A 25,320-nucleotide genomic window follows, 5' to 3' on the forward strand; every position below is an offset into this window, starting at 1 on the left:
AGCTCTGCGGACCCGGCCCGGGGTCCTCTCAAATCTGGCTCCTCTCTGGCCGTCTCCCATTCCATCCGCACACCCCAGCCCCCTCCATCCATCCTGTCGTCGTCGAGCCTCGACCGTGGCAAGCACGGCCAGCTGTGCCCGCACACCCCCGCCCTGCCCGTCCCCTGGCCTCCTTCCTGGCTTAGAGACCTCCCCAGACGGCTCCCGCACATCCAGATGCCGGTATGATGCTCATCCTCCGTGACTCCCCACTGGCCCGTGCTGCCGTCCGTCGACATGCACAGAGCTCCCGGCCGTAAACCATGAACCGACCCCACTCAGGCGGACGGCCCACAGGCAGTTTAAACGTTAGGTCGCTGGGGGAGTCCCTGAGGCGGCCAAAGGCGGGGCGTGGAGGTACCAGGCCGTGCTAATGCCCAGCTCCGCTGCGGGATGGCTCCACGGGGACACCACGGGCCTTGGGGGGCGGAGGGCTGGCCGGTGCCCCCTCTGGAGCCTCTGCCCCTTCCGCTGGCTGGTCGCGGGGCCGTGCCCTCCCTGGAAGGCAGGCCGGGCCCAACTGTGGGGGAGCCTCGGTGCCCGTCAGGGATGATGGGTGAGACGCTGTGGTCCGCGTATACCCTGGGATGTTCCTCAGCCGTTGGAAGCGACAAATACCCACCATGTGCTTCGACGTGGAGGGACCTGGAGGGGGTCATGCTGAGTGACGTAAGTCAATCGGAGAAGGACAGTCATCATATGGTGTCACTCATACGGGGAATATAAGACGTAGTGAGAGGGGGTAAAGGGGAAAGGAGAGAAAATGAGTGAAAATATCAGACAGGGAGACAGCACATGGGAGACCCCTAACTCTGGGACATGAGCAAGGGGCCATGGAAGGGGAGGGGGGCGGGGGGGGGGTGACTGCATGACGGGCACCGAGGGGGGCACTTGGCAGGATGAGCACTGGGTGAGATGCTGTATGTTGGCAAATTGAACTCCAATTAAAAAAAATGAAAAAAAGAAAAAAGAAAAAGGCGGGCTGGGAAAGTAGCTCCTGTTTTCTAACTTGGGGGCGCTCGGGTCAGTGGTTCTGTGGAGGAGCCTTGGGGTGGCCCGTCCTAGCTGCCTCTTACGTCTGCGGTGGATGGTGAGTGTCCCAGGAAACCCCGAGGTCATCAGCTGGCGCAGTGGGCACCGCGTCTGGTCCAGGGGCTCCAGGCCGCACCCCGGCTGTGCTGGCAAAGCTCCGGGGGTCAGCGGCCGCCAAGGCGGGGTGCCCTCTAGGCTGCGCACAGCACACACGCCGGACAGACGGACGCCGAGGGCAAAGCGGGCCGGTAGGTGCCCGGCAGGGCGTGCAAAGGGCGCATCCGAGGGACATGCAGCTGGTGGGGTGCCCAGAGCAGGTGCAGGTGCAGGTGTGACCCCGACCTGCACACGTCCCCACCTCAGGTCTCCGGGAACCCGGCTGAACAGTCGCTGGCCTCCTGTGGTCCTCGCAGAGTCACAGCCCCCGCGATGCCAGCGCAGTGCCCACCTCCGGGGGGATGGAGTGGGCGTGCAAGGCCGCGTGAGCCGGTGAACGGGGCCGCAGCCTCCTTCTCCCCAGCCCACCCGCCCGCCGTCTCCTCGGGAGGGATTGAGGTCTCTGGAGGACAGCCAAGGGGCCGCCACGGGAGCGGCACAGCCCGGGCTGAAAGCCGCTCCTGTTCCCGCCTGGGCCGGGGCGGGGAGGCCGAGCTGCCGTCGGGGGGGCGGGGGGCCCGGGGCGCATAAAGGCCGCTGTCAGGCCTCGCTGCCTCCGTCCGCTCGTGCTACCTCGACCGTCTGTCCTGCCCTGGGAGACAATGTCCATCCAGTGAGTATGCCCGGGGCCGTTTCCAAGTGCCCGCGGGGGCCGACGTGAGCGGCGGCTTCGGGGGGCCCCGGGGGGGCGACGGCCTGCTCACGGCCTCGGGCCTCGGAGGGGACACTCTCCTCCTGTTCATGGATTGAAGCAAATACCCAGAACTGGGGGCGACGTTGCCGCAGGATTTTTGTCAACCGGCCTAGGCAGCGGCAGAGGCCGGGGAACTAAGCCCGGGGGGTGGGGGGAGTGAGCTTAGGGGCCCGCCTGCCCCTTGTGCGGTGTGGCACCGGGTGGAGGAGTCTGCGCAGGGTCCCCTCCCAGTCACAAAGTGGGCCCAGAGTGACGAGGCGGGGGACAAAGGCAGGACCCCGGTCCCCCGGTCAGAGACTGTACTGTGGCCCCCGCGGCTGGGGAAGAGCCGAGCAAAGGTGGGGAGCGGGGCACCAGCTGGAGAGGGGAGCGGGGCCGAGGGCCCGGCTTGGGCGCCTCAGCAGTGGGGATGCAGCTGGTCCCAGGGATGCGGCTGGTCCCGGGGATGCGGCTGGTCCCAGGGATGTGGCTGGTCCCGGGGATGCGGCTGGTCCCGGGGATGCGGCTGGTCCCGGGGATGTGGCTGGTCCCGGGGATGCAGCTGGTCCCAAGGATGCGGCTGGTCCCAGGGATGCGGCTGGTCCCGAGGATGTGGCTGGTCCCAGGGATGTGGCTTGTCCCGAGGATGTGGCTTGTCCTGGGGACACAGGCCACAGCAGAGGCCGAGGGGAGGCTGCATCCCCGACATGGGCACAGCGCCCAGGACAGCCCTGCCCCGCAGCCGCAGCTGCTGGCCCCACACCAGCACCCACCCCGAGGCTGCCCCAGGCCCCCCAGCCCGGCCAGTGCCCGGCGGCGTCCTGGGGGCCGACGTGGGCTTCTCCCCGCCCTCGCCACCTTCTCAGAGTGGAGCATCCCGCCGGCGGTTACAAGAAGCTGTTTGAAACCGTGGAAGAGCTGTCGTCGCCGCTCACCGCCCACGTGACAGGTGGGTCTCACCCGGCCGGAGCCACCTGCGCCTTTGGGGGGAGGCCCCTCCCTGTGGCTCCTGGGCCCTGGCACCTGCGGGCGGGGGGATCCATCCCGGGGGCTACACGGAGGGCGGCTGTGCCAGGAACCCAGCTCCCACCATTCGCTTTGCCTCCCTAGTGTAGACATGCTGTGTGGCCGCGATGCCCGGGTTCGAGCCCGGTGCCTGATGTGGGCCTGGCACAGGGACACGTCCTGGGAGCGTCTGTCCATCAGGGTCGGGACAAGTAGGCACCCAGGACACATGTCCGGGGAGGTCAGGGTACTGGGTGCGGGGCCGCGCCGCCTGTGGGTCCCCCTAGCCACGCGGGGCAGGGCTCACGGCAGCCGCAGCGTCCCGCTCGTGGGAACCCCTCATGGGACTTGACGGTGCCGACCTTCAGTTCCCTCACCTCGTGGGGACGTCGTGCAGGTCGCATAGGATGACCCGGGCTTCACCTGGGGCCGCTCTGCAGTCAGCAAGCGCCGGCCACACGCTCGCGTCACCAAGGACCCCGTGACCCACCCGGCACACGCGGCGTGGGCTCGCAGGTCCCTTCCCCCCGGGCCCTCTCCCCTAAAGTAATGGGGGAGCCAGTGCTCCCTGTCGGCCCACGTGACGGTGACAGCGGGCCCGCAGGCCAGCGATGTGCCGTGGGCTCGGCCTCACCTTCTCCAGGTCTCACCCGACCTAGAGGTTCCTATGGAGCCGCCGCCGAACCCGAACTGTAGGAGGTGATCCATGTGTTTAAAAAAAAAAAATTGGTAAGGACCAAGCAGACACGGCGCCCTTCGGAGGCTCGGAGGGCACGAACCTCACCGCTTAGGCCGACCTTTGTGCGGGGCCCCGGCCAGCGCCCTCGCCCGGCGGGAGCCGCTCCCTCGAGGATGGAGGATCGAGGAACGGAGCTCGGTGCGAGGACGCCAGCACCCCTCTCGTCCCATTCGAGTGGTCTCTGCTACGGGAGCATCTTCCCCGAGCGCCCCGTCCCCGCTCCCAGTGCACCCCTCCCGCCCCTCGCTCCATCCAGCTCGATCAAGAGATTTGCGATTCCTCTTAAAAGCGAGATGGCAAAAGAGGCAAACGTGTTGGCATCGGGGACAATCTGTTAGGAGCAGGAACCCGTTTGCCCCGCGATGCTTTTCCTCAGCTCCTTCCAACCTCGCGCCCAGGGTCAGGCACCCCGGGGTGCCCCCCACCGCGTGGTCTCCCAGCGAGGGGGGTCGTATCCGCGGGCACCCAGTGAGGGCGGCGGCGCAGGCCGCCAACGAGAGCCATCGCCGGCCCCACCGAGGCGCGGAGCTGAGCGGCCACCACCACCGCTGCCCCCGAGCAGCGCCCAGCCCAGCGACGGGCCGGCCGAGCGGCGACGCTCCAGGTGTCCCCTTGGTCGCAGGCAGGATCCCGCTCTGGCTCACGGGCAGTCTCCTCCGATGCGGACCGGGGCTCTTCGAGGTTGGATCTGAACCATTTTACCACCTGTTTGACGGACAAGCCCTTCTGCACAAGTTCGACTTTAAAGAAGGACACGTCACCTATCACAGAAGGTAAAGAGTCCCAGCTCCTCCTCCTGCCGGGCTGGGACCTGGCTCGGCTCCTCCTTCCACGCCCTTCTCAACTCCTCGACCCCAAAAGCTGACTTAGGATTCGCTTCCTGCCAGAACCCACCGGCCCAGCCCGTGGTCCCAGGTCCCCGGGAGCTGCGCCACCGCACAGGTGAAACCAAGAATAGGGCCTTCGGCTCCAACACGCCCGGCCTCAAAGTCTGTACCTACCAGACACCACTTGCCTAGATGGGCAAACATTGCCAAGATGTTACTCTCTAATTCTCGTTTTTATCACCTATAAAATTCTTTTTTAAAAAGATTTATTTATTAATTTATTCATGAGAGACACAGAGAGAGGCAGAGACCCAGGCAGAGGGAGAAGCAGGGTCCCTGGGTCCCTGCGGGGAGCCCGATGCGGGACTCGATCCCAGGACCCCAGGGTCACGCCCTGGGCCGAAGGTAGATGCTCAACCACTGAGCCCCCCCGGGGCATCCCATTGTCATCTATAAAATTCTACTTTAGGGCTCATTACGAGGATTAAATGAGGTACCTGGGAAGCATTAGTAATAATAAGTTCTTATTATTACAGTGACTATTATTAGACCATTGGTTCTCTTGACTCCTTTTTTCTTTCTTTCTTTCTTTCTTTCTTTCTTTCTTTCTTTCTTTCTTTCTTTCTTTTTCTTTCTTTCTTTCTTTCTTTCTTTCTTTCTTTCTTTCTTTCTTTCTTTCTTTCTTTCTTTCTTTCTTTCTTTCTTTCCTTTTTTTTAATAATCCAAAAGGTCCCTGGGAAGGAGGGAGGAGTGGCACAAAAGGGAAAGGACCAAATTACGTCATAATGAACAAGAAAGAGAAGTTCTCTAAGTACAGGAGGTTGTTGCTAAAAGGCTCCAAGGCCCAGGCCATCGCTCCAAGCGCCCATTACCACCACCACGAATAGTTTGTCTTATGCTTTAATAATCAGACCTGGGTGATGCTTTGTTGATCACCGCAGGGGTTAGGAACTCCAAGGAGACACCCAAAGGGAGAGCGGGTGGAGGCCTGAGGCCGTCAGGATAACTCAGACTGTAACACAAGAGACATAGATCCGGTCAAACAAAAATTTAGCCAAGAAGTCAGACAAAGGGGATCCCTGGGGGGCTCAGTGGTTTAGCACTGCCTTTGGCCCAGGGCGTGACTCCGGGGTCCCGGGATCGAGTCCCACGTCGGGCTCCCAGCACGGAGCCTGCTTCTCCCTCCTCCTGTGTCTCTGCCTCTCTCTCTCTCTCTCTCTCTCTCTCTCTCTATCATAAATAAATAAGTAAATAAATCTTTAAATTAAAAAAAAAAAAGTCAGACAAAGCTTTCGCATGTTGCCCAAACACCTTGGCACTTTTTCCCTTTTGTGACTTTTGTTTCTTCATCTGTGAAATTTTAAATCTCATTATATGGATTGAGGAAGTGCAAAATCAGATTTTAACTGGCTTCCCACCTGAGAAATCCTAGGAGACATATGGGATAAGGTTGAGGAGTTCTGATGGGGCAAGATACCGGAGTCGAGAATACATATTTTTTTTCTTTATTTTTAATTTTTATTTTTTGAAAACTGGTTCTTTAAAAATAAAACTGAAAAACTACAAGCAAGAGCAATCAGAAAAGAGAAATGTCACAAATTATCAAAATGAGGAGTTGAAAATAGTACATCATTACAGAACAAACAGTTGTTAAAATGATGAGGACTTTTAAAAATGATGCTGCAATAAAGAGATAGTAACAGAAAAAAATACTCAAGTGTTCATTACATAGTAGAAATAATACATAATCTCATAAAGTAATAATCATTTGATGAAAAAGATATAAAGCTACGAAAACTTTAGGGACTGCTCCCAAATATTTCAAAATTCCTAAATCATTATTTTGCATTACATAATTAATGTTAAACTAGCCAAGTTAGGGGCACCCGTGTTACTTGGTCAGTTCAGCGTCTGCCTCCAGCTCAGGTCATGACCCCAGGGTCCTAGGATAGAGCCCTGCTCAGCAGGGAGACTGCGTCCCTCCCCACCGCCCCCTGCCTACCACTCTGCCCACTTGTCAAATAAGTAAATAAAATATTTTTAAAAAAAATAAAAAGACAGGGATCCCTGGGTGGCGCAGCGGTTTGGCGCCTGCCTTTGGCCCAGGGCGCGATCCTGGAGACCCGGGATCGAATCCCACGTCGGGCTCCCGGTGCATGGAGCCTGCTTCTCCCTCTGCCTGTGTCTCTGCCTCTCTCTCTCTCTCTGTGACTATCATAAATAAATAAAAATTAAAAAAAAATAAAAAATTAAAAAAAATAAAAAGACAAAACTAGCAAAATTAAACTTTCAAAATGAGGAAAAAACAGGAGTGACATAAAGGAGGTTGAAAGGACTATAATTTGGCACACCAGCTTTTGTATCTCTCGCTTCCGTGTGAGGTTGACGGGTTAGAGGCCACAGGAAGGGTCCACGGAGGCCGTGTGTGACCCACCGTGGAGGCTGCGTGGTGCGAGGCGGAGAAGCTCTAACCCAGCTCCCTCCCATGTGCCCATCACTTGACTTCTCCGCTCGGACACGGCAAGTCCAAGCCAGGAGCCTCCAGTTCCTCATCTGCCACTGTGAAGTTTATCTTATAATTTATCTTATAATTTATCTTATAATTATCTTATAATATATCTTATAATTTAAGTCTTCATACATTTAAGCTCATAGCACACGGCCTCCTTCTCTCTTAGTCACCCTGAGAAAGTGGCCAGACCACACCCTTCATTCTTCCTGGTGTCATTTATGATCCCGACTTCGTGAGGACACACAGGAGGACCATTCTCAGCTCCGTGTGGGCCGCACGGGTTGCCCCTGCCCATGACCCTTTCCCATGTCTCCGTGTCCTTCAGGTTCATCCGCACCGATGCTTACGTCCGGGCAATGACCGAGAAAAGGATCGTCATAACGGAATTTGGCACCTGTGCGTTCCCAGATCCCTGCAAGAATATATTTTCCAGGTTATTGAAACTTGACTGCATGTTATTGAATCAAGACATTTTACATTAGCCCTTTTCTTTCACAGCTTGAAGGTTACTGGACTGAAAAACTCCGTTTGCTTCTGTAGGTTTTTTTCTTACTTCCGAGGAGTGGAGGTCACTGACAATGCCCTTGTTAACGTCTACCCAGTAGGGGAAGATTACTATGCCTGCACGGAGACCAACTTCATTACAAAGATTAATCCTGAGACCCTGGAGACAATTAAGCAGGTAGGACGAAATGCTCAGGCGACGTTGCTCAAGAATTTAGAATTTGCAGTTTAGATTTAACTGCAATTTTGGGGAAAGCTCATGAGGGCCAAATAGATTGTCTCGCTGCCTTGCTTTGTCATCAACTACTAGCCATGTGACACGAGGCACTCTTTATCTACAAAATTTTAAATATTTATTTAATATTATATTAATATATTATATTATTAATATATTGTTGATATATTATATATTAATATATTAATGTATATTATATATATTATATTAATATAATATTATATGGGTTGGAGGAAAACCTTATAAGATGCCTAACATGTTCATTCATTTATTTGTGACACAAATATTTATGGAGTCCCTTCCATGCATCAGAACTTCTACTAAAGGCAAAGGAAACATCAATAGGTAAGACAACACGGATAGGTCAAAAATTGGGAAGCTGTTTAGCTAATGGGAAGCTACTGAAACTTTTTACTCAGAGAAATGGTATAAGCAGAGCTCTGCTTTAGGATATTTGATCCGGAAGCCAAGCATAAGCCGTAGGGGAGGACGAAAGAGATAAGGGATAGTTGGAGACAGGTGAGGTGGAATTTAAGGCCAGAACTAGAAATTCAGTGTAGTAGAAACAGAAAGGAAAATAGTCCCAACCCTGGGTCTCAGGGTCACTAATCTGTAATTCTCAGCAGACTATTTATTAAGGCTTAACATATCCTCTCAATAGCTCTTTCTTGTTTTTAATGTGCGTTTGTGACCATATAAGCGTATATGTGAGCTCACTTGGAGAAGACCTGAAGCTGAATCCCAAACCACTCATTCAACTCTGATAAGTGAGTCTGTCCTCCCATTGCTATGGTCATATGACTGCACCTGTAAGGCTCAGGCACAGCTCCAAAATAGCCTTTATTCGGGGGCCAAGTCGCATCGTGAGCATCACCGCGCCTTGACGTCATATAAAAATATGCTCAGAAAAATTTGAGATTTTTTTTTGAGATTTTTAAAAATTACCATTACTAAAATAGGCTCCTAATCAGTGCCTTTGCCCCTTTGTTGCCCCCAACTTCTCTGATTCGGGAGAAGCAACTTTTCTAAAAGAGGAGTGTGAATGTGTTACTCTACCCGAGGCTCCCACGGTTCCCAAGGTAAAGTCCACCCTGGGCTCTGCTGGCTGGCGGGTCCTTGCTTCTCTTCTCCGCCACACTTTTCACAGCAGCCACGTTCAATGACTAGTCATCTCCAGCCAGCACCTGCTACTTCACAATTCAATGCTTGTGCATTAGGGATCCCGCTCCTGGAACACCTGTCATCCTCTCCACCTGGCTAATCTCTGCTCGTCTCTCACGCATCCGTTGGGCACTGCCCTTGAGAGCCCGGCCTAATCTCCCAGTGTGGGTTAGATGACCCTTCTCTACAGACACCCTTTGCCTTTGCCAGCAATGCAGCATGTTATACACCAGCTTACTGGCCTAACAGTGCTCTCAGATAGAACTTTCTACCACTGAGGACTTGGAAAGTGGCTAATGTGATGGAGGAACTGAATTTAAAGTGTTGTCTAATCATAACCAATCCACCTCAGATTACGTATGGCTACCACACTGGACAGCACCAGTCTAGACTGCAGGGTTTTTTTAAAAAAGATTTTATTTATTTATTCATGAGAGACACAGAGAGAGAGGCAGAGACACAGGCAGAGGGAGAAGCAGGCTCCATGCAGGGAGCCTGACGTGGGACTGGATCCTGGGACTCCAGGATCACACCCTGGGCCAAAGGTAGATGCTTAACCACTGAGCCACCCAGGGATCCCCATAGACTGCAGTTCTCGAAAGCGAAGGCCGTCCCTCTTCTCCTAGACCCTAGCACAGCGATAACAGAAACTCAAAGAGCACTTGAGAATGAATGAATGAATGAATGAATGAATGAATGAATGAATGTCTTGCCTATTGCTTAAGTAAGAATGCTAAAAACTTCCCTTTAAAACAAACTCTCCCTATAACAGAAAGAATTTTGTTTAAATAAATACACACCTCATCAATTATCCATTCAATAAATCTGTACTGAGCAGGTCACAGGAGAGATTCTCGCACTGATGTTGGCAGCGTGTGGCTCTGTAGCCTTGAAGAAGTCACGTGACCTCTCTCGGACCTCAGCTTCTCTTTCTGTAAACAGATTTATGCTAGATTTGTGATTTTGAATTTCTTATGAGACTCCAAATTGAATTAAAGCGCTAAATCTTCTCTCCACAAACATTTGCGTGTAATTCCAGGAGATTCATGGTTCTCCTGAAGTGTATTTAGGTTGACTCTATACTAAATCGAATCCTGGGGTTTCTTTCGGTTCCAGACTTCTACTCTGTGCAAGCCGCTGGATTTGGTGTCTAGGGACTACTCTACAAAATTGCCATTTTCGTAAAAATAAAAATTATTGTACATCTCAGCAACTTCACACAACTCATCTAGTACAATAAGGGGGATGGAAAGAAATCCGAGGATTCAAATGATCAGTTTGAGGACAACCCACATGTGCAGAAGGAAAGTAACTAAGCAGAACTGTGTATGACGATCTCCACGATTTCCGAGGTGCGGGGCTTCAGCACGAGGGTCAGAGGGAGCTCTGCACCGAAGATAGGAATTCAGGCACCCTTGAACGAGGGTAGAGACCAGAAAGATGGAAGGAAAGGGAAAATGCTCTTTGGGTGAGGGTGCAAGCCGTGTTCGGTGAGACCTGGGGACGAAGGGGTAGCAGAGTCTTCCTCCTTCCATGGACGACACCTCTTCTCCTCCCGCAGGTTGATCTCTGCAACTACGTCTCTGTCAATGGAGCCACCGCTCACCCCCACATTGAAAATGATGGGACTGTTTACAACATTGGTAATTGCTTTGGGAAAAATTTTTCGATTGCCTACAATATTGTAAAGATCCCTCCACTCCAAGCAGGTCAGTTTACCAAGTTGACTCGTCTTAGATCGAGTATCGATACTGTGAGAGAATTCCTGGAAACGCGGGGGTTCCTGGAAATGTCAGGAGGGCACTATCCACGCGCAGTTAAATGGCTCTCAGATTGCCCCTGCCCCAGCCCACCAGGGACCAGCGCGCAGGAGCACCCGAGCACAAAGTGACAGCTTGAAAATACAGAGAGCAAGGGGCCAAGTCGTATTCCACAGCGTTTTGAGAACATACTGCATAGGACTACTTGCTCGTGCAAGGGTCAGACTCAAATTCAGGAAGTGGCTATTGAGGGCCGACTCCTCCGTATGCCAGGCAGAAGTAAATTTCTAAACAAACGTGTCAGTGTTCAGAGTAGCACACGCACAGGTATGAGAGGGTGCTAAGTGGTTTGCGTGTGTGTGATTCCCAAAGACACAAACAAATCTATGAACTCATATTAGGAAGGAGAGAACTCTTTAGAATTCTCCATTCATCCTCCATTCATTGCCAGAAGATTTGATAACCATCTTGGTAAGAGAATTATTTGTGTGTGTGTGTGTGTATAATTATATATATCAGAATTATTTGAATATATATTATATATAATAACAGAATTATTTGTGTATATATATAATTATATATATCAGAATTATTTGAATACATATTATATATAATAGAATTATTTGTGTGTATATATAATTATATATATCAGAATTATTTGAATATATATTATATATAATAGAATTATTTGTGTGTATATATAATTATATATATATCAGAATTATTTGAATATATATTATATATAATAACAGAATTATTTGTGTGTATATATAATTATATATATATCAGAATTATTTGAATATATATTATATATAATAACAGAATTATTTGTGTGTATATATAATTATATATCAGAATTATTTGAATATATATTATATATAATAACAGAATTATTTGTGTATATATATAATTATATATATCAGAATTATTTGAATATATATTATATATAACAGAATTATTTGTGTGTATATATATATATATCAGAATTATTTGAATATATATTATATATAATAACAGAATTATTTGTGTATATATAATTATAAATCAGAATTATTTGAATACATATTATATATATCAGAATTATTTGTGTATATATATTATTTGAATATATATTATATATAATAACAGATTTATTTGAAAATATATATGTGTGTGTGTATATATATATATATATACACACACACACACACACACACACGTGGATCTCTGTTTCGTGTTACATAGCATGGTTGTCAAGGTGTAGTCCCTGCACCAGCAGCAGCATCACTTGGGAAGCTGCTGGAAATCCAGAGCCCCACCTGTGGTTGCCGAAAAGAGGAATTCTGGGTGTGGGCCTGCAGTTAGTATTTTAAGAAGCTCTTCACGTGATTCTGATGCGCGCTAAGGTTGGAAGGCCACTGACATAGTAGTCAACAAACTTTAATGTTAAGAATTACTCGGGATGCCTGGGTGGCTCAGCAGTTGAGCGTCTGCCTTGGGCTCAGGGCCTGATCCAAATTTCAGGGATCGAGTCCCACGTCGGGCTCCCTGCAGGGAGCCTGCTTCTCCCTCTGCTTATGTCTCTGCCTCTCTCTGTGTCTCTCATGAATAAATAAAATATTTTTTTAAAAAAGAATGTACGGAACGGAGGACACATACCCATGTACAGCATACTTCACAGGCAACTTGAGAGATCACGAAAGGCATTTTGACCTCACTAAAGTCTTGCCTTACTCACCGGCAGCACCTACCACTTCCAACTGTGAGATGCGACCCCACTGTCCTCTGCCCGTCACGACACGGTTTTTTTTTTTTTTTTTTTTTTTTTTTTTTTTTTTTTTTTTTTTTTTTTTTTTTTTTTTTTTTTTTTTTTTTTTTTTTTTTTTTTTTTTTTTTTTTACGACACGGTTTTGAGCACACTTTTCCAAACCTGCTGCTGTTTGGATTTTCCTGGGTGACCGCAGCTTCCCGGGAAGTTTCCCTAAGAAATGCCAATGACGGAGAAAATGAAAAGAAGCCCTAAAAAAACAAATAGCCCCAAGATCTGCAAATGTATTTCTTTACTTGCATAAGCTGTTCTAAATGCTTTGTATTAAAAGAGAAAGAAAAAAAAAAAGAGGCTTTTCCGAAGCCTTTTAAAACCGCTTTATTTCAGACAAGGAAGATCCAATAAGCAAGTCCGAGGTCGTCGTACAATTCCCCTGCAGCGACCGATTCAAGCCATCGTACGTCCATAGGTAACTTGAAGGCCCTGCTGTGAATCTTCAGGAAAACTCAAGTTTAAAGATCTGCTTTGCCTACCTTTGATACCAATCCCGATCACGACATTTTCTTGCAGAAACCTAGATTTAAATGTAATTAATTTCACGTGGGCACCGTTGATTCCTACCCACCGTGCACAGATTTCTTTGTGGTTTGAGAATCAGCCCCTCCCGTTCACAAGTCTCCTTGTGTCTCTAAACAGTTTTGGTTTGACTCCCAACTATATTGTTTTTGTGGAGACGCCAGTCAAAATTAACCTGCTCAAGTTCCTTTCTTCGTGGAGTCTTTGGGGAGCCAACTACATGGATTGTTTTGAGTCCAATGAAACCATGGGGGTAAGTCGGGCATTTACTTGTCATGCTTATGATTCTGAAGAAGGTGTTTCATAGTGTGCACTGTTTTCCCTTATAAATGCATCAAAACCTTTTCCTCACTTTTTTTTTTTTCCTCATTTTTCAAGGTTTGGCTTCACATCGCTGACAAAAAAAGAAAAAAGTATCTCAATAATAAGTACAGGACCTCTTCCTTTAATCTCTTCCATCATATCAATACTTACGAAGACAATGAGTTTCTGATTGTGGATCTCTGCTGCTGGAAAGGGTAAGAGAGGACATTGGATAATGTCACATCTCCGGTCGTGCCTAGAAATTAGGGCCCCTTTTTTGGAGATGCTGCTCTCAATATTTAATCCGAATTACATCTAAAAAAAAAAAAAAAAAACTCAGAAAGCCAGAAGTGTGCTTTGGTCGCAGAGTATCATTGAAAGAGCAGTCGGGAGGGTAGGAGGTAACCAGAAGCGCTCACAAAGTGAACGTGGAAACCATGGTTAATGATTGAAAATTGATCGGGTCTGTGAACCCGACCTGGAAATCAGGTGCTGTATGACCTGATAAGCGAATGTGACCTTAACTTCACTGCACCTAGACAAGATCCCTTGGGGCGCTTGACGTCTGCTCACTCTGGGTTTGGGAGAAAGAGGCGCGCTTGCTTTCCCGTGAAGACCAAGTCACCAGTGGCCCCTAGTGACGTAGATGAAAGGATAAAGGGACACAGGACAGAGGTCTCCAAGGCTGCTGTCGCTTGAGCATCTCCGCGAGGCGGCGTCCTTTGCTTGCCTAGGTTCTCGTGCCGCTTGGAGAGGCGTCCTGAGCCGAGTCTGGCTTGGGGGGTGAAGAGCAGACTCGACGGGATGAGCACTGGGTGTTATTCTGTATGTTGGCAAATGGAACACCAATAAAAAATACATTTATCATTAAATAAATAAATAAATAAATAAATAAATAAATAAATAAATAAATAAATAAATAAAGTAAACCCTTAAAAAAAAAAAAGAGCAGACGGGCTGGGCCCTGGGTGCTGCAGTGGGTGGGGGTCCGCCTCCTGGCTGCAGCCCAGCTTCTGCTCTCGAGGCCGCTGACCTCCCGTCCCTCTGCCGCTGCCCACGCCCCTTGGCTCACTCCTGCCCTCGCTTGCTCACTCGCTCGACAATAAGCAAATCAATCAAAAAAATAAAGTAAAATAAAAATAAAAATGAGCAAATCAATACACCACACACACACACACACACACACACACACACACACACCCCAGAGCAAGCAGGCACCCGTTCTTTTAAAAGACACGGATCATCCGAGATTATTTGCGATTGTCTGTGCTCACGTCTGGCTTTTTATTTTTGCAGATTTGAATTCGTCTACAATTACTTGTATTTAGCCAATTTACGTGAGAACTGGGAAGAGGTGAAAAAAAATGCCAGAAAGGCTCCGCAGCCTGAAGTTAGGAGATACGTGCTTCCTCTGAATATCGACAAGGTAAGGGCCTCTCCACGGTCTCAGACCCATCGGGCGCCTGCGCTCCCCGGGCCCGCCCGCCTGCCTTCTGCGCATACGTACGACCTTGCCATTTCGGAGCTGGAAGGAACTTTAAAAACACGCTCGTTCAACTCCCCTCCCCGAACGACGAGGACCCTGGGGCTGGGAGGGCGACGCGACTTAGCCAGAGCCGGCTGCAGCTGCGCCACAACGGAAACCCGGGTTTTAATGGTGAATCTGCGGTTCTCTCATTTGCAACGTCCTTGCAAAGCGTATTTCCCCAGTGAGTAGCGCAGGCCACGGATTCCTAGGACCCTCGGCAGGGATACACGTGATTTAATTTAAAGAACTTGAAATTCCAAAGAAACGAAGCGTTAAAAAGTAGCCCCCGCAGGGAAGTCAGGCGATTATTGTGGTTTTGACAAAACTCCTAGAAGTATCGGTGGAGGACGCGCATCCTCAATGGCCTTCGGCCGTCACCGTCTAGTCCTACTTTCTCTCCCTGTATTCAGTGGCCGTGTCTCTAGACTCTTGGATTAGCATCAAGAGGTCTCAGAGTGGTAGAAGGCCAGGCACCACCAAGGCAGGCGTGATTCTCACGAGAGGTACGTGAGCGCTCCCTGCCATCCGTGGGCGTACAACACGCACAAAGCGGGTGAGGCAGGTGCACGGAGGGTAAGTGTCCCCGAGGCCACACAGGGGTGGTGGAGAAGCAGCCCAGTTTAGGGGGAGATCGCTGGGCTCCCAGGCAAGCTGGTGAGGTCTCCGCAGGGTCGCAGGGGGGGGGGGGGAACGTGGAGGTGGCGCCTGGGTAAGCAGGTAGATGAGCTTCCAGACGGCCCGGGGGAGCAGGTAGATGAGCTTCCAGGTGCCCAGAGGATGCAGGTAGATGAGCTTCCAGGTGCCCAGAGGAAGCAGGTAGATGAGCTTCCAGGCGGTCAGGGGAAGCAGGTAGATGAGCTTCCAGGTGCCCAGAGGAAGCAGGTAGATGAGCTTCCAGGCAGCCCGGGGAAGCAGGTAGATGAGCTTCCAGACAGCCCGGGGGAGCAGGTAGATGAGCTTCCAGGTGCCCAGAGGATGCAGGTAGATGAGCTTCCAGGTGCCCAGAGGAAGCAGGTAGATGAGCTTCCAGGCAGCCCGGGGAAGCAGGTAGATGAGCTTCCAGACAGCCCGGGGAAGCAGGTAGATGAGCTTCCAGACAGCCCGGGGAAGCAGGTAGATGAGCTTCCAGGTGCCCAAAGGAAGCAGGTAGATGAGCTTCCAGGCGGCCCGGGGAAGCAGGTAGATGAGCTTCCAGGTGCCCAGGGGAAGCAGGTAGATGAGCTTCCAGGCGGCCCGAGGAAGCAGGTAGATGAGCTTCCAGGTGCCCAGGGAAAGCAGGTAGATGAGCTTCCAGGCGGTCAGGGGAAACAGGTAGATGAGCTTCCAGGCCCCCAGGGGAAGCAGGTAGATGAGCTTCCAGGTGCCCAGAGGAAGCAGGTAGATGAGCTTCCAGGCAGCCCGGGGAAGCAGGTAGATGAGCTTCCAGGTGCCCAGAGGAAGCAGGTAGATGAGCTTCCAGGCGGCCCGAGGAAGCAGGTAGATGAGCTTCCAGGCGGTCAGGGGAAGCAGGTAGATGAGCTTCCAGGCGGTCAGGGGAAACAGGTAGATGAGCTTCCAGGTGGCCCGGGGAAGCAGGTAGATGAGCTTCCAGGTGCCCAGGGGAAGCAGGTAGATGGGCTTCCAGGCGGCCCGGGGAAGCAGGTAGAAAAGCTTCCAGGTGCCCAGGGAAAGCAGGTAGATGAGCTTCCAGGTGCCCAGAGGAAGCAGGTAGATGAGCTTCCAGGTGCCCAGAGGAAGCAGGTAGATGAGCTTCCAGGCGGCCCGGGGAAGCAGGTAGATGAGCTTCCAGGTGCCCAGGGGAAGCAGGTAGATGAGCTTCCAGGAGGCCCGAGGAAGCAGGTAGATGAGCTTCCAGGTGCCCAGGGAAAGCAGGTAGATGAGCTTCCAGGCGGTCAGGGGAAGCAGGTAGATGAGCTTCCAGGCGGTCAGGGGAAGCAGGTAGATGAGCTTCCAGGTGCCCAGAGGAAGCAGGTAGATGAGCTTCCAGGCAGCCCGGGGAAGCAGGTAGATGAGCTTCCAGGTGCCCAGAGGAAGCAGGTAGATGAGCTTCCAGGTGCCCAGAGGAAGCAGGTAGATGGGCTTCCAGGCGGCCCGGGGAAGCAGGTAGAAAAGCTTCCAGGTGCCCAGGGAAAGCAGGTAGATGAGCTTCCAGGTGCCCAGAGGAAGCAGGTAGATGAGCTTCCAGGTGCCCAGAGGAAGCAGGTAGATGAGCTTCTAGGCGGCCCGGGGAAGCAGGTAGATAAGCTTCCAGGTGCCCAGGGGAAGCAGGTAGATGAGCTTCCAGGCGGCCCGAGGAAGCAGGTAGATGAGCTTCCAGGTGCCCAGGGAAAGCAGGTAGATGAGCTTCCAGGCGGTCAGGGGAAGCAGGTAGATGAGCTTCCAGGCGGTCAGGGGAAGCAGGTAGATGAGCTTCCAGGTGCCCAGAGGAAGCAGGTAGATGAGCTTCCAGGCAGCCCGGGGAAGCAGGTAGATGAGCTTCCAGGTGCCCAGAGGAAGCAGGTAGATGAGCTTCCAGGTGCCCAGAGGAAGCAGGTAGATGAGCTTCCAGGCGGTCAGGGGAAGCAGGTAGATGAGCTTCCAGGCGGCCCGTGGAAGCAGGTAGATGAGCTTCCAGGTGCCCAGGGGAAGCAGGTAGATGGGCTTCCAGGCAGCCCGGGGAAGCAGGTAGAAAAGCTTCCAGGTGCCCAGGGAAAGCAGGTAGATGAGCTTCCAGGTGCCCAGAGGAAGCAGGTAGATGAGCTTCCAGGCGGCCCGGGGAAGCAGGTAGATGAGCTTCCAGGTGGTCAGGGGAAACAGGTAGATGAGCTTCCAGGCGGCCTGGGGAAGCAGGTAGATGAGCTTCCAGGCGGCCCGGGGAAGCAGGTAGATGAGCTTCCAGGCGGTCAGGGGAAGCAGGTAGATGAGCTTCCAGGCGGCCCGGGGAAGCAGGTAGATGAGCTTCCAGGCGGCCCGGGGAAGCAGGTAGATGAGCTTCCAGGTGGCCCAGGGAAGTAGGTAAATGAGCTTCCAGGAGGCCCAGGAGCTGTCACAGGAGCAAGAGCTAATGGAGAAAGGCGAGGTCGTTGGTGGGGCTGGCACTGCAGCAGCATAGACGGCATGAGGGCGGCTGAGGCACGGGGGGGTGGGGAGGGCTGAGGTGACACCGGGTACGCGGCCACCACCGGCTGAGGCCCACATGACGCCCGACGGTCGAGTCCAGTGAGGCCAGTCTTGGCGGTCAAGTCACAGCGCTCCTTAAATTAAGGACATGAAATCATTTAACTCGAATATCCCTCACCCCGCTCTCTCCGCGTCCAGCAAGAAGGAAAGGGACGGATGCTCGTAAATGCGCAGTGGTCGCTGCCCGAGGAAGACCCGCCCGGGGACGCGTGGAGAACTTCGGTGTCTCGTGTCCCCGAGGCCCTGCTCGCCTCCTCCCGGCGTCGGGGGCTCCACCCCAGCAGGTGCTGGTGGTCCCGGTGGGGCCATGCGGAGAGCAGCACGGAGTGTGGGACCGTGAGGACGGGGACGGTGAGGGTGAAGGGGTGGACCTTTTTATTTTTTAGGATTTTATTTATTTATTCATGAGAGGCACAGAGAGAGAGGCAGAGGCACAGGCAGGGGGAGAAGCAGGCCCCATGCAGGGAGCCCGACGCGGGACTCGATCCCGGGACCCCAGGGTCATGCCCTGAGCACCCCGGTGTCCCCGTGAGGTTGACTTCAAGTCAGATGGAGCCGGGCCTGCGGTTCCGCTCCGCCCCGTGCTAACTGGGTGATCTCACCTTAAGTTTCCTCTTATCTATTAAGAGCAACATTAACCTCCTTAAACTTCCTTCTCTTTGCATCCGTCCTCCGGGCCTGCTGCGGCCGCTCCGGGAGTGGACAGACGTCAGTCATTAGAGCCCTGGACACAGGGTAATCCTTAAAGTCAGCGTCAAAACAGGGTCACCAGGGGGCCCTGGCGGTGAAGGCCCCGTGAGGCCCACCCGTGGAAGGGGCGACGTCGAGATGAGGCTCAAGAAGGGGAGCAGAGCCCGAGGGGGCCGCAGGGCAAACAGGGCTCTGGGACGGTTAGGGCCGCACAGCCGCCCCTTCCTGAAGAGGCCGAGCGCCCGGACATGCGGGAGGAGAAAAGATGGGCAGCCCCAGCAGTGTGGGGCGTGTCACGTACAGAAAGAGCCGGGGGGGGGGAGCAGGGGGGACGGGGGGGGCAGAGGGAGGGGGAGGGGGGGCAGAGAGGCCTCGCGGAGCTAAGAGGGGACGAGCCGCAGATGGCAGGTGCCACTTGCCAGCAGGTGCACGGGGACGAGGACTGAACCCTCCCCCCCCCCCGCCCCCGCCAGATCTGGGGCCCAGGGCCGAGGGGGAGGGTGACGAAGTGGGGATTCCAGGCGCCAAGGGGGAGTGACTGGCAGGCGGTGAGCAGCGCCGGGGGGTCCACAGCTGGGGAGCGTGGCAGTGGGGGAGCGGCCCGCGGTGGTGGGAGGGGACGGGCTGGAGGGCACAGGGCGCAGGGCCGCCTGGCTGCTAGTTGGGACCGGCGGCGCCTGTCAGATGTGGCTTGTGTCGTTCTGCGCGGACGGCCGTGCCCTCACCTGGTCAAGAGCCAGAGTGACGGGGAAAGGCAGGGACCCGAGGTGTCAGCCCCCCGGCCGTGTGAACCCCATTCACCCCCCCTCACCGCCCGGGCGGGACTGCTCAGGCCTTCCTGCGTCTCAGGTGTGTCTGTGCAAACAGGAGGACACCACCTACGTCGCTGTCACCGGCCGCTCTCACACCCAGGGCCCGGTCGGCCGTGCGCCTGCCTTGCTCAGTCCTCAGCCCCGCGCAGTAGCCTCTGGTCCCCGCGGGCAGGTGCAGCCCCTGGTCCCCGCGGGCAGGTGCTCCCGTGGCCGGCCCGTGGGACGAGTGTCGTGGCGCCCGGGCCGGGCCCAGAGGGCGAGGTCCTCAGAGGTGGAGTGACAGGCTGAGGCACTCGTGTGTCTGCTGGAGAAGCGGACGCGGGAGGGGACAACGCGGGGCTGGTCTGCAGGGGAAGCCGGGGCCGCACCGCGTGTGTCCTGCCCAGAAATTCCAACTGGGAACGGGAATGAAGTGACACGGGGAACTTCAGCTCACACGCGCGTAAATGGCTCGTGTGACACAGGCACGTGATGCGTCCCCGCCCCAGTGCCACAGGGCACCTCGAGGCCCCGTGTCACCAAGTCTCGCAGCGTCCCCTTCGTCCCACTTGCTCTTGGCCCAGCCCCGTCCTGCGAATCCTCAGCTGCCTCCTCGGGATTCACGGTCCCCCCCAGGAGGCTCCGCTCTGTCCTCTTCTCAGAGGCTCCTGTCTCCAGGCTTTAGCTTATTCTTTATTTTATTTTTTCACCTTTTTTTTCTTTGAACCAAACCCCAGCTCTCCCGAGGACGTGGGGGCTCCCGGCCACTCGCCCAGCCTGGGGCCAGCCGACCTGGGGTTGCCTCTGCGCTCTCCTGCTCCGGGCCTCCGCGACCGGCCGGCCTTCCCTCTGTCCATCCTTCCCTCTGTCCGTCCTTCCCTCCAATCGTCCTTCCTTCTGTCCATCCTCCCCTCCATCCTTCCCTCCATCCGTCCTTCCCTCCGTCCATCCTTCCATCCAACCTTCCTTCCATCCATCCTTCCCTCCATCTGTCCTTCCCTCCGTCCATCCTTCCATCCGTCCTTCCTTCCCTCCGTCTGTCCTTCCCTCCATCCGCTCCTCGGATGCAGCCTCGTGGCACGCACGTGTGCTCCCCCGCGTGACCGCGGTCCCTGAACCACCACCCGGCCCCCCTCAACCGCCCCCCCCCGAGTCCTGGTCACTCTACCCACCCATCCCGGGCGACGCTTCCCACAACCCGGCCTCTCAGGGCCTTGACCTCATCCCCTGACCTCATCTCCGTTCCGCACCGGCCACTCGCTCCCCCTGGACCCTTGACCCGCACGGCCCGTGACTGTGGCTCTTCCCTCGGCTCCGTTCCCCGCGGGGCACCCTCGGGTCCCCCCGTCCCCAGATCACTGGCCCTGCTGCGCCTCCCACCAGAACCCTCCGGCCCCGCGACCTTCCCAACACGGCCCAGTCCCCTGAGGACTTACTTTTCCTCACCATTTCACTGAAGTCGCACCGTCAACAGCTGTGATCCTAGTCCCCGTGTCCCCCGGCTCGTCCTGGCCGTTGGCCGCCCCTGCCGCCCCGCAGGCCCTCCCTTGTTGGGCTCAGCTCCCGCCTCCGTCCGCCTGTGCCTCTCGGGGTGCAGCTAAGGGCCGAACACAGCCTGTGAACTGGCCCATCTCGGAGCCCGTGAGCACCGGCCCACGGCCACATTCCCGACCTCATCACGCTCCCACTTTGCTAGTTGAGAGCTTCTCGGCCTCCTGGCCTCGACCTTCCAACACCTCCCGCCTCCACACTGCACCCGGCTGATGCCTCTGCTGCCCACTCCATGGAAACAACCGAAAGAAATCCTAAACCCGTCAGGTGTCTGCCGCCGACTCCAGCCCCCACCCCCAGCATCTGTACTCGGCGTGAATCATCTGTCGTCGCCCAGAACTGGTCCTCCCCAGTCTCCTCCCGTCCCCCCCGCCCCGACACCAGGCGGGCAATGCTCCCCGTTCTCCGTTATCACTACCTCCCCTCCCTTCCGTGGGCTCCTTCGCATCCTGCTATTACTTTGCCCCCTTACACAATCCTTCTCTTGACTCTTCCTGCCCCCCGGGCTACCCGCACTCCTCTTACGCACCCCCAGAGGGGAGGGCGCCAGCGCTCGGCCCTCCGTCCTACCTTCTGTCCCTACGTTCATGCCCTGGGTCAACACTCACGCTTCAAAGCCACCTACGTCTGCATTTTCAATGTGCCTTGCAACGTTGGCTCGTGTATGGCCCTGCCAGCTCCATGTCTCCCTCTGGGTGTCCAGCAGACCTCTCAGGCTTAATGCGATGAAATCTAAATTTCTCCTCTTCCTCTGCCAAAAAAAAAAAAAAAATCACGCCCACCTGCAGTCGTCCCCATCTTTGTAGCAACAGCTCCAACCCTTCATTGTTCAGGCCAAACACCTCGGAGTCATCCTTGACTCCCGTCTTGGTTTCACGCCTCCTCCTGACCACCTACTGAAATTATAACTCACCAACCCTTCAAACCGTTGATCCTCCTAACTCTGCTGTATTTTTTCTTCCCATACACTTTATTAATTGATATTTATTGTTGATGCTCCCAGACTAGAATGCAAGCTTCATGAGTACGGGGCCTCTGTTCTCTGAATTATCCCAAGTGTCTAACATAGAGTCTAGTACAAAGCGTCTACTCAAGAATTTGATGCCGGTGTTAACAAATGTGCTCTTCGAAAGAGCTCATGGTACCCATTCCTTTCATAAATCATCTGAAAACCACCAGGCAGGGTAAGGGAGTGACAAGAGACCTTCGGCAACATCTGACTCAGTAGTTCTCCTTTGTATTTTTTTTTCTTCTCGACAACACAACTGTATGATTTCTTTCAAGCAAGATCAGAATCTATCCGAACTCTAAAGGAGATAAACCCTGTAAATGAACCCCTCGAGCTTGAAGCCTTCCGTTGTTCCACACAAGCCCCTCCTCAGAGCCCTACGTTTTCTTGAGGGCAATCTCGTTGTCCCCATGTGAGGGCCTAGAGGTTACGGGACAGCCGGTGACAGGGGCTCAGGAGGCTTTCCCGCGCTAGCTGCTGGGCTTGCCTTCCTATAGCTTTCGTCGGAAGGACATAAGAAGGCACGGACGCGGGAGACAACACTCAGAGAGACTTTCCCCTCCTTCTCACTGAGCTTTCTGTCCTCCTTTCTCCCTAGGCCGACACAGGCAAGAACCTAGTCACCCTCCCCAACACGACGGCCACTGCAACTCTGCGCAGCGACGAGACCATCTGGCTGGAACCTGAGGTTCTCTTCTCAGGGCCTCGTCAAGGTGAGGTGATGTGAGAAAGGGAGAGTGAAAGGGAATAGAAGGGAAGGGAGAAGAAATGTGGGGGAAATATCGGAAAGGGAGACAGAACATGAAGACTCCTAACTCTGGGACACGAACTAGGGGTGGTGGAAGGGGAGGAGGGCAGGGGGTGGGGGTGACTGGGTGACGGGCACTGAGGGGGGCACTTGGCGGGATGAGCACTGGGTGTTATTCTGTATGTTGGCAAATTGAACACCAATAAAAATAAATTTATTATTAAAAAAAAAAAAACTGTCCCTCCCCGTCCAGAGACTGACTGGGTTTTCCTAAGCACATCCTCTATTTTGTAGCCTTTGAGTTTCCTCAAATCAACTATCAGAAGTATGGCGGGAAGCCTTACACGTACGCGTATGGACTTGGCTTGAATCACTTCGTTCCGGACAGGGTAACCGCTCCGTCTTACCTAATGCTAGAAAAGTAGTTTGAGGGATCCCTGGGTGGCGCAGTGGTTTGGCGCCTGCCTTTGGCCCAGGGCGCGATCCTGGAGACCCGGGATCGAATCCCACGTCGGGCTCCCGGTGCATGGAGCCTGCTTCTCCCTCTGCCTGTGTCTCTGCCTCTCTCTCTCTCTCTGTGACTATCATAAATAAATGAAAATTTAAAAAAAAATTAAAAAAAAAAAAGAGAAAAGTAGTTTGAGTCACACCCTGGTCAAGTAAAGCACATGGACGGATTAACTGGTTGATTGTTCCTTCTCACAAGCAGCTCTGCAAGCTGAACGTCAAGACTAAAGAAACGTGGGTATGGCAAGAGCCCGACTCATACCCATCAGAACCCATCTTTGTTTCTCACCCAGATGCCTTGGAAGAAGATGATGGTAATGAAAGCAATGGATGTGTCTGAACCCTTTCTTTTCCTTGGAGTTCTCTATGTTAGTGTGTTAGAGGAGGAGTCACAGCGATAACCCCCTGCTGTTCTGATATGAGCCTTAACGTAATGCAGCACGGAAGAACTTAAACTTATTTGAAAAGAGGTGTCCTCTTATGGCCAATCTCATTGATTACTCATGGAAAAATGTTAAAGCACCATCTGGTGTCCTGATGGAACATCCATGTTGCTCTAGAAGGAGGGATGGATGAAGAAAGAACAGCATGAGTTGTAGGGTTTTGCCTTTTCTGACCTAGGTAAATTTCTGGAAGAGAACAGAGTTCTCAGGAGAGAAATGGGGTATTGCAACAGATCAAAGAAAATGAGAATGAGGCTGGGTGACCCGGCCTTGGGCTGCTGCTTTCAGCAAGCTGGACCTCCCGCCTGTACCACAGCAGCTCAATTACAAAGCATCAGTCTTTGTTGACTATTGAGTAGCTGGGGCACGAAGGTAGATTATATCCTCTGGGATTAAAATATGGAACACCACCGAGGAGTGAGTAAAATAAAGTATTATGGAGCTATTTCATGCTACATGATTTTACATAGACAGCCCATCCAGACAAAACTGCAAAGGTTTGCTCCCATTTTGTTGGAAGGAAGTAGGCTTCTAGCTAGGTCCTGGAGAGTATAGGATTCATCTACTTTACTGCTTTCAAGGTCTTTTAATATGTATTTTTCATTTGAGTGTCACAATACTTTTTTTTTTTTTTTTGGCAGTAAGCTATGTTAAATCTTATGTTACAGATAAGAGCACAGACCCACCCATCAATAAGAATTAATGAACATCTACTATGTCCTAGTGATTATAATAGGTTATTGGGATACAACAGTGGATAAGTCAGATATGGTCACTCCCTTCCTGGAGTTTATAGTCTAGGGAATATAAAGAGTTTGAAAGACCCCCTCAGGTGGTCACACGGCCAGATGGTGGAAAACCCAGAACAAGATATTAAATCATACGGTTTTCTTCATTTGTCAATGTAATATCTCCTATATTATTTCAGTGACATTTAATCTATGGTTCTGGGATTTTTTCAAATTTTAATTTAACATTGCTTTACTTTTGATTAACAGGTGTAGTTCTGAGTGTGGTGGTGAGCCCTGGGGCAGGACAAAAGCCTGCTTATCTTCTGATTCTGAATGCCAAGGATTTGAGTGAAGTTGCCAGGGCTGAAGTGGAGATTAACATCCCTGTCACCTTTCATGGACTGTTCAAAAAATCCTAAGTACATTCTAGCAAATTATATTTCTATTGACAAAGTCAAGAAAAAGTGAGGTCTGCAATCAAATTCTGTTCAATTTTAGCCTGCTGTATTACATGGTTTTAACTTGCAGATGCACACGATTTTGCAATATTTTACAGAAAGCACAGAGGGTAGCAAGCAATTCCTTCTAAAAAAAATGAGATTTAGATAATCATAATTTCTTTGTGATACAGGCAGACCATAACTAAAAACTCTTTTATATATTTAGCAATCTAATAGACAACGAATGTAGATTTATTAAACTTTCTTGTTCCTATTATGAAAGTGTATTTTAGGTGCCCATCTTCTCCAATTATTTTTTAACATTTAAAAGCCAAAGTTCTCTACACCTGATTGGTATGTGGCTTTGCTGAGGCAAGGCGGTACCATGCAAAAAGGCTAAATTACTAAATGTCAGACCAAACTTTTTCACAAACCAGGGACTATCATCTAAGAG

The 25,320-nt window shown here is 52.5% G+C and overlaps 1 protein-coding gene and 1 long non-coding RNA gene across 3 annotated transcripts; one reads left to right on the forward strand and one right to left on the reverse strand.

The window, feature by feature from the left end:
- The first annotated feature begins 1,829 nt into the window (after positions 1-1,829).
- On the forward strand, positions 1,830-25,320 carry RPE65 (retinoid isomerohydrolase RPE65). Of its 2 annotated transcripts, XM_035718040.2 has the most exons (14): positions 1,830-1,840; positions 2,767-2,849; positions 4,267-4,417; positions 7,309-7,416; positions 7,524-7,665; positions 10,445-10,592; positions 12,778-12,859; positions 13,087-13,219; positions 13,345-13,484; positions 14,566-14,695; positions 22,596-22,710; positions 23,040-23,134; positions 23,455-23,566; positions 24,694-25,320. In XM_035718040.2, the coding sequence occupies exons 1-14, from the start codon at positions 1,830-1,832 to the stop codon at positions 24,843-24,845; spliced, it is 1,602 nt and encodes a 533-aa protein (XP_035573933.2). In that variant the 3' UTR covers positions 24,846-25,320. The 2 variants fall into 2 exon arrangements, with proteins under 2 accessions (XP_035573933.2, XP_048967770.1); XM_049111813.1 differs by lacking the exon at positions 7,309-7,416.
- Positions 6,776-12,429, reverse strand: LOC118355060 (uncharacterized). The gene is made up of 3 exons (XR_004816712.2): positions 12,361-12,429; positions 9,684-9,815; positions 6,776-7,395 (listed from the first exon to the last, which is right to left on the reverse strand). It is a non-coding gene; the product is annotated as an uncharacterized LOC118355060 (long non-coding RNA).

Source organism: Canis lupus, chromosome 6, assembly GCF_003254725.2.
Source record: "Canis lupus dingo isolate Sandy chromosome 6, ASM325472v2, whole genome shotgun sequence".
In the NCBI taxonomy this organism is placed as follows: Eukaryota; Metazoa; Chordata; class Mammalia; order Carnivora; family Canidae; genus Canis; species Canis lupus.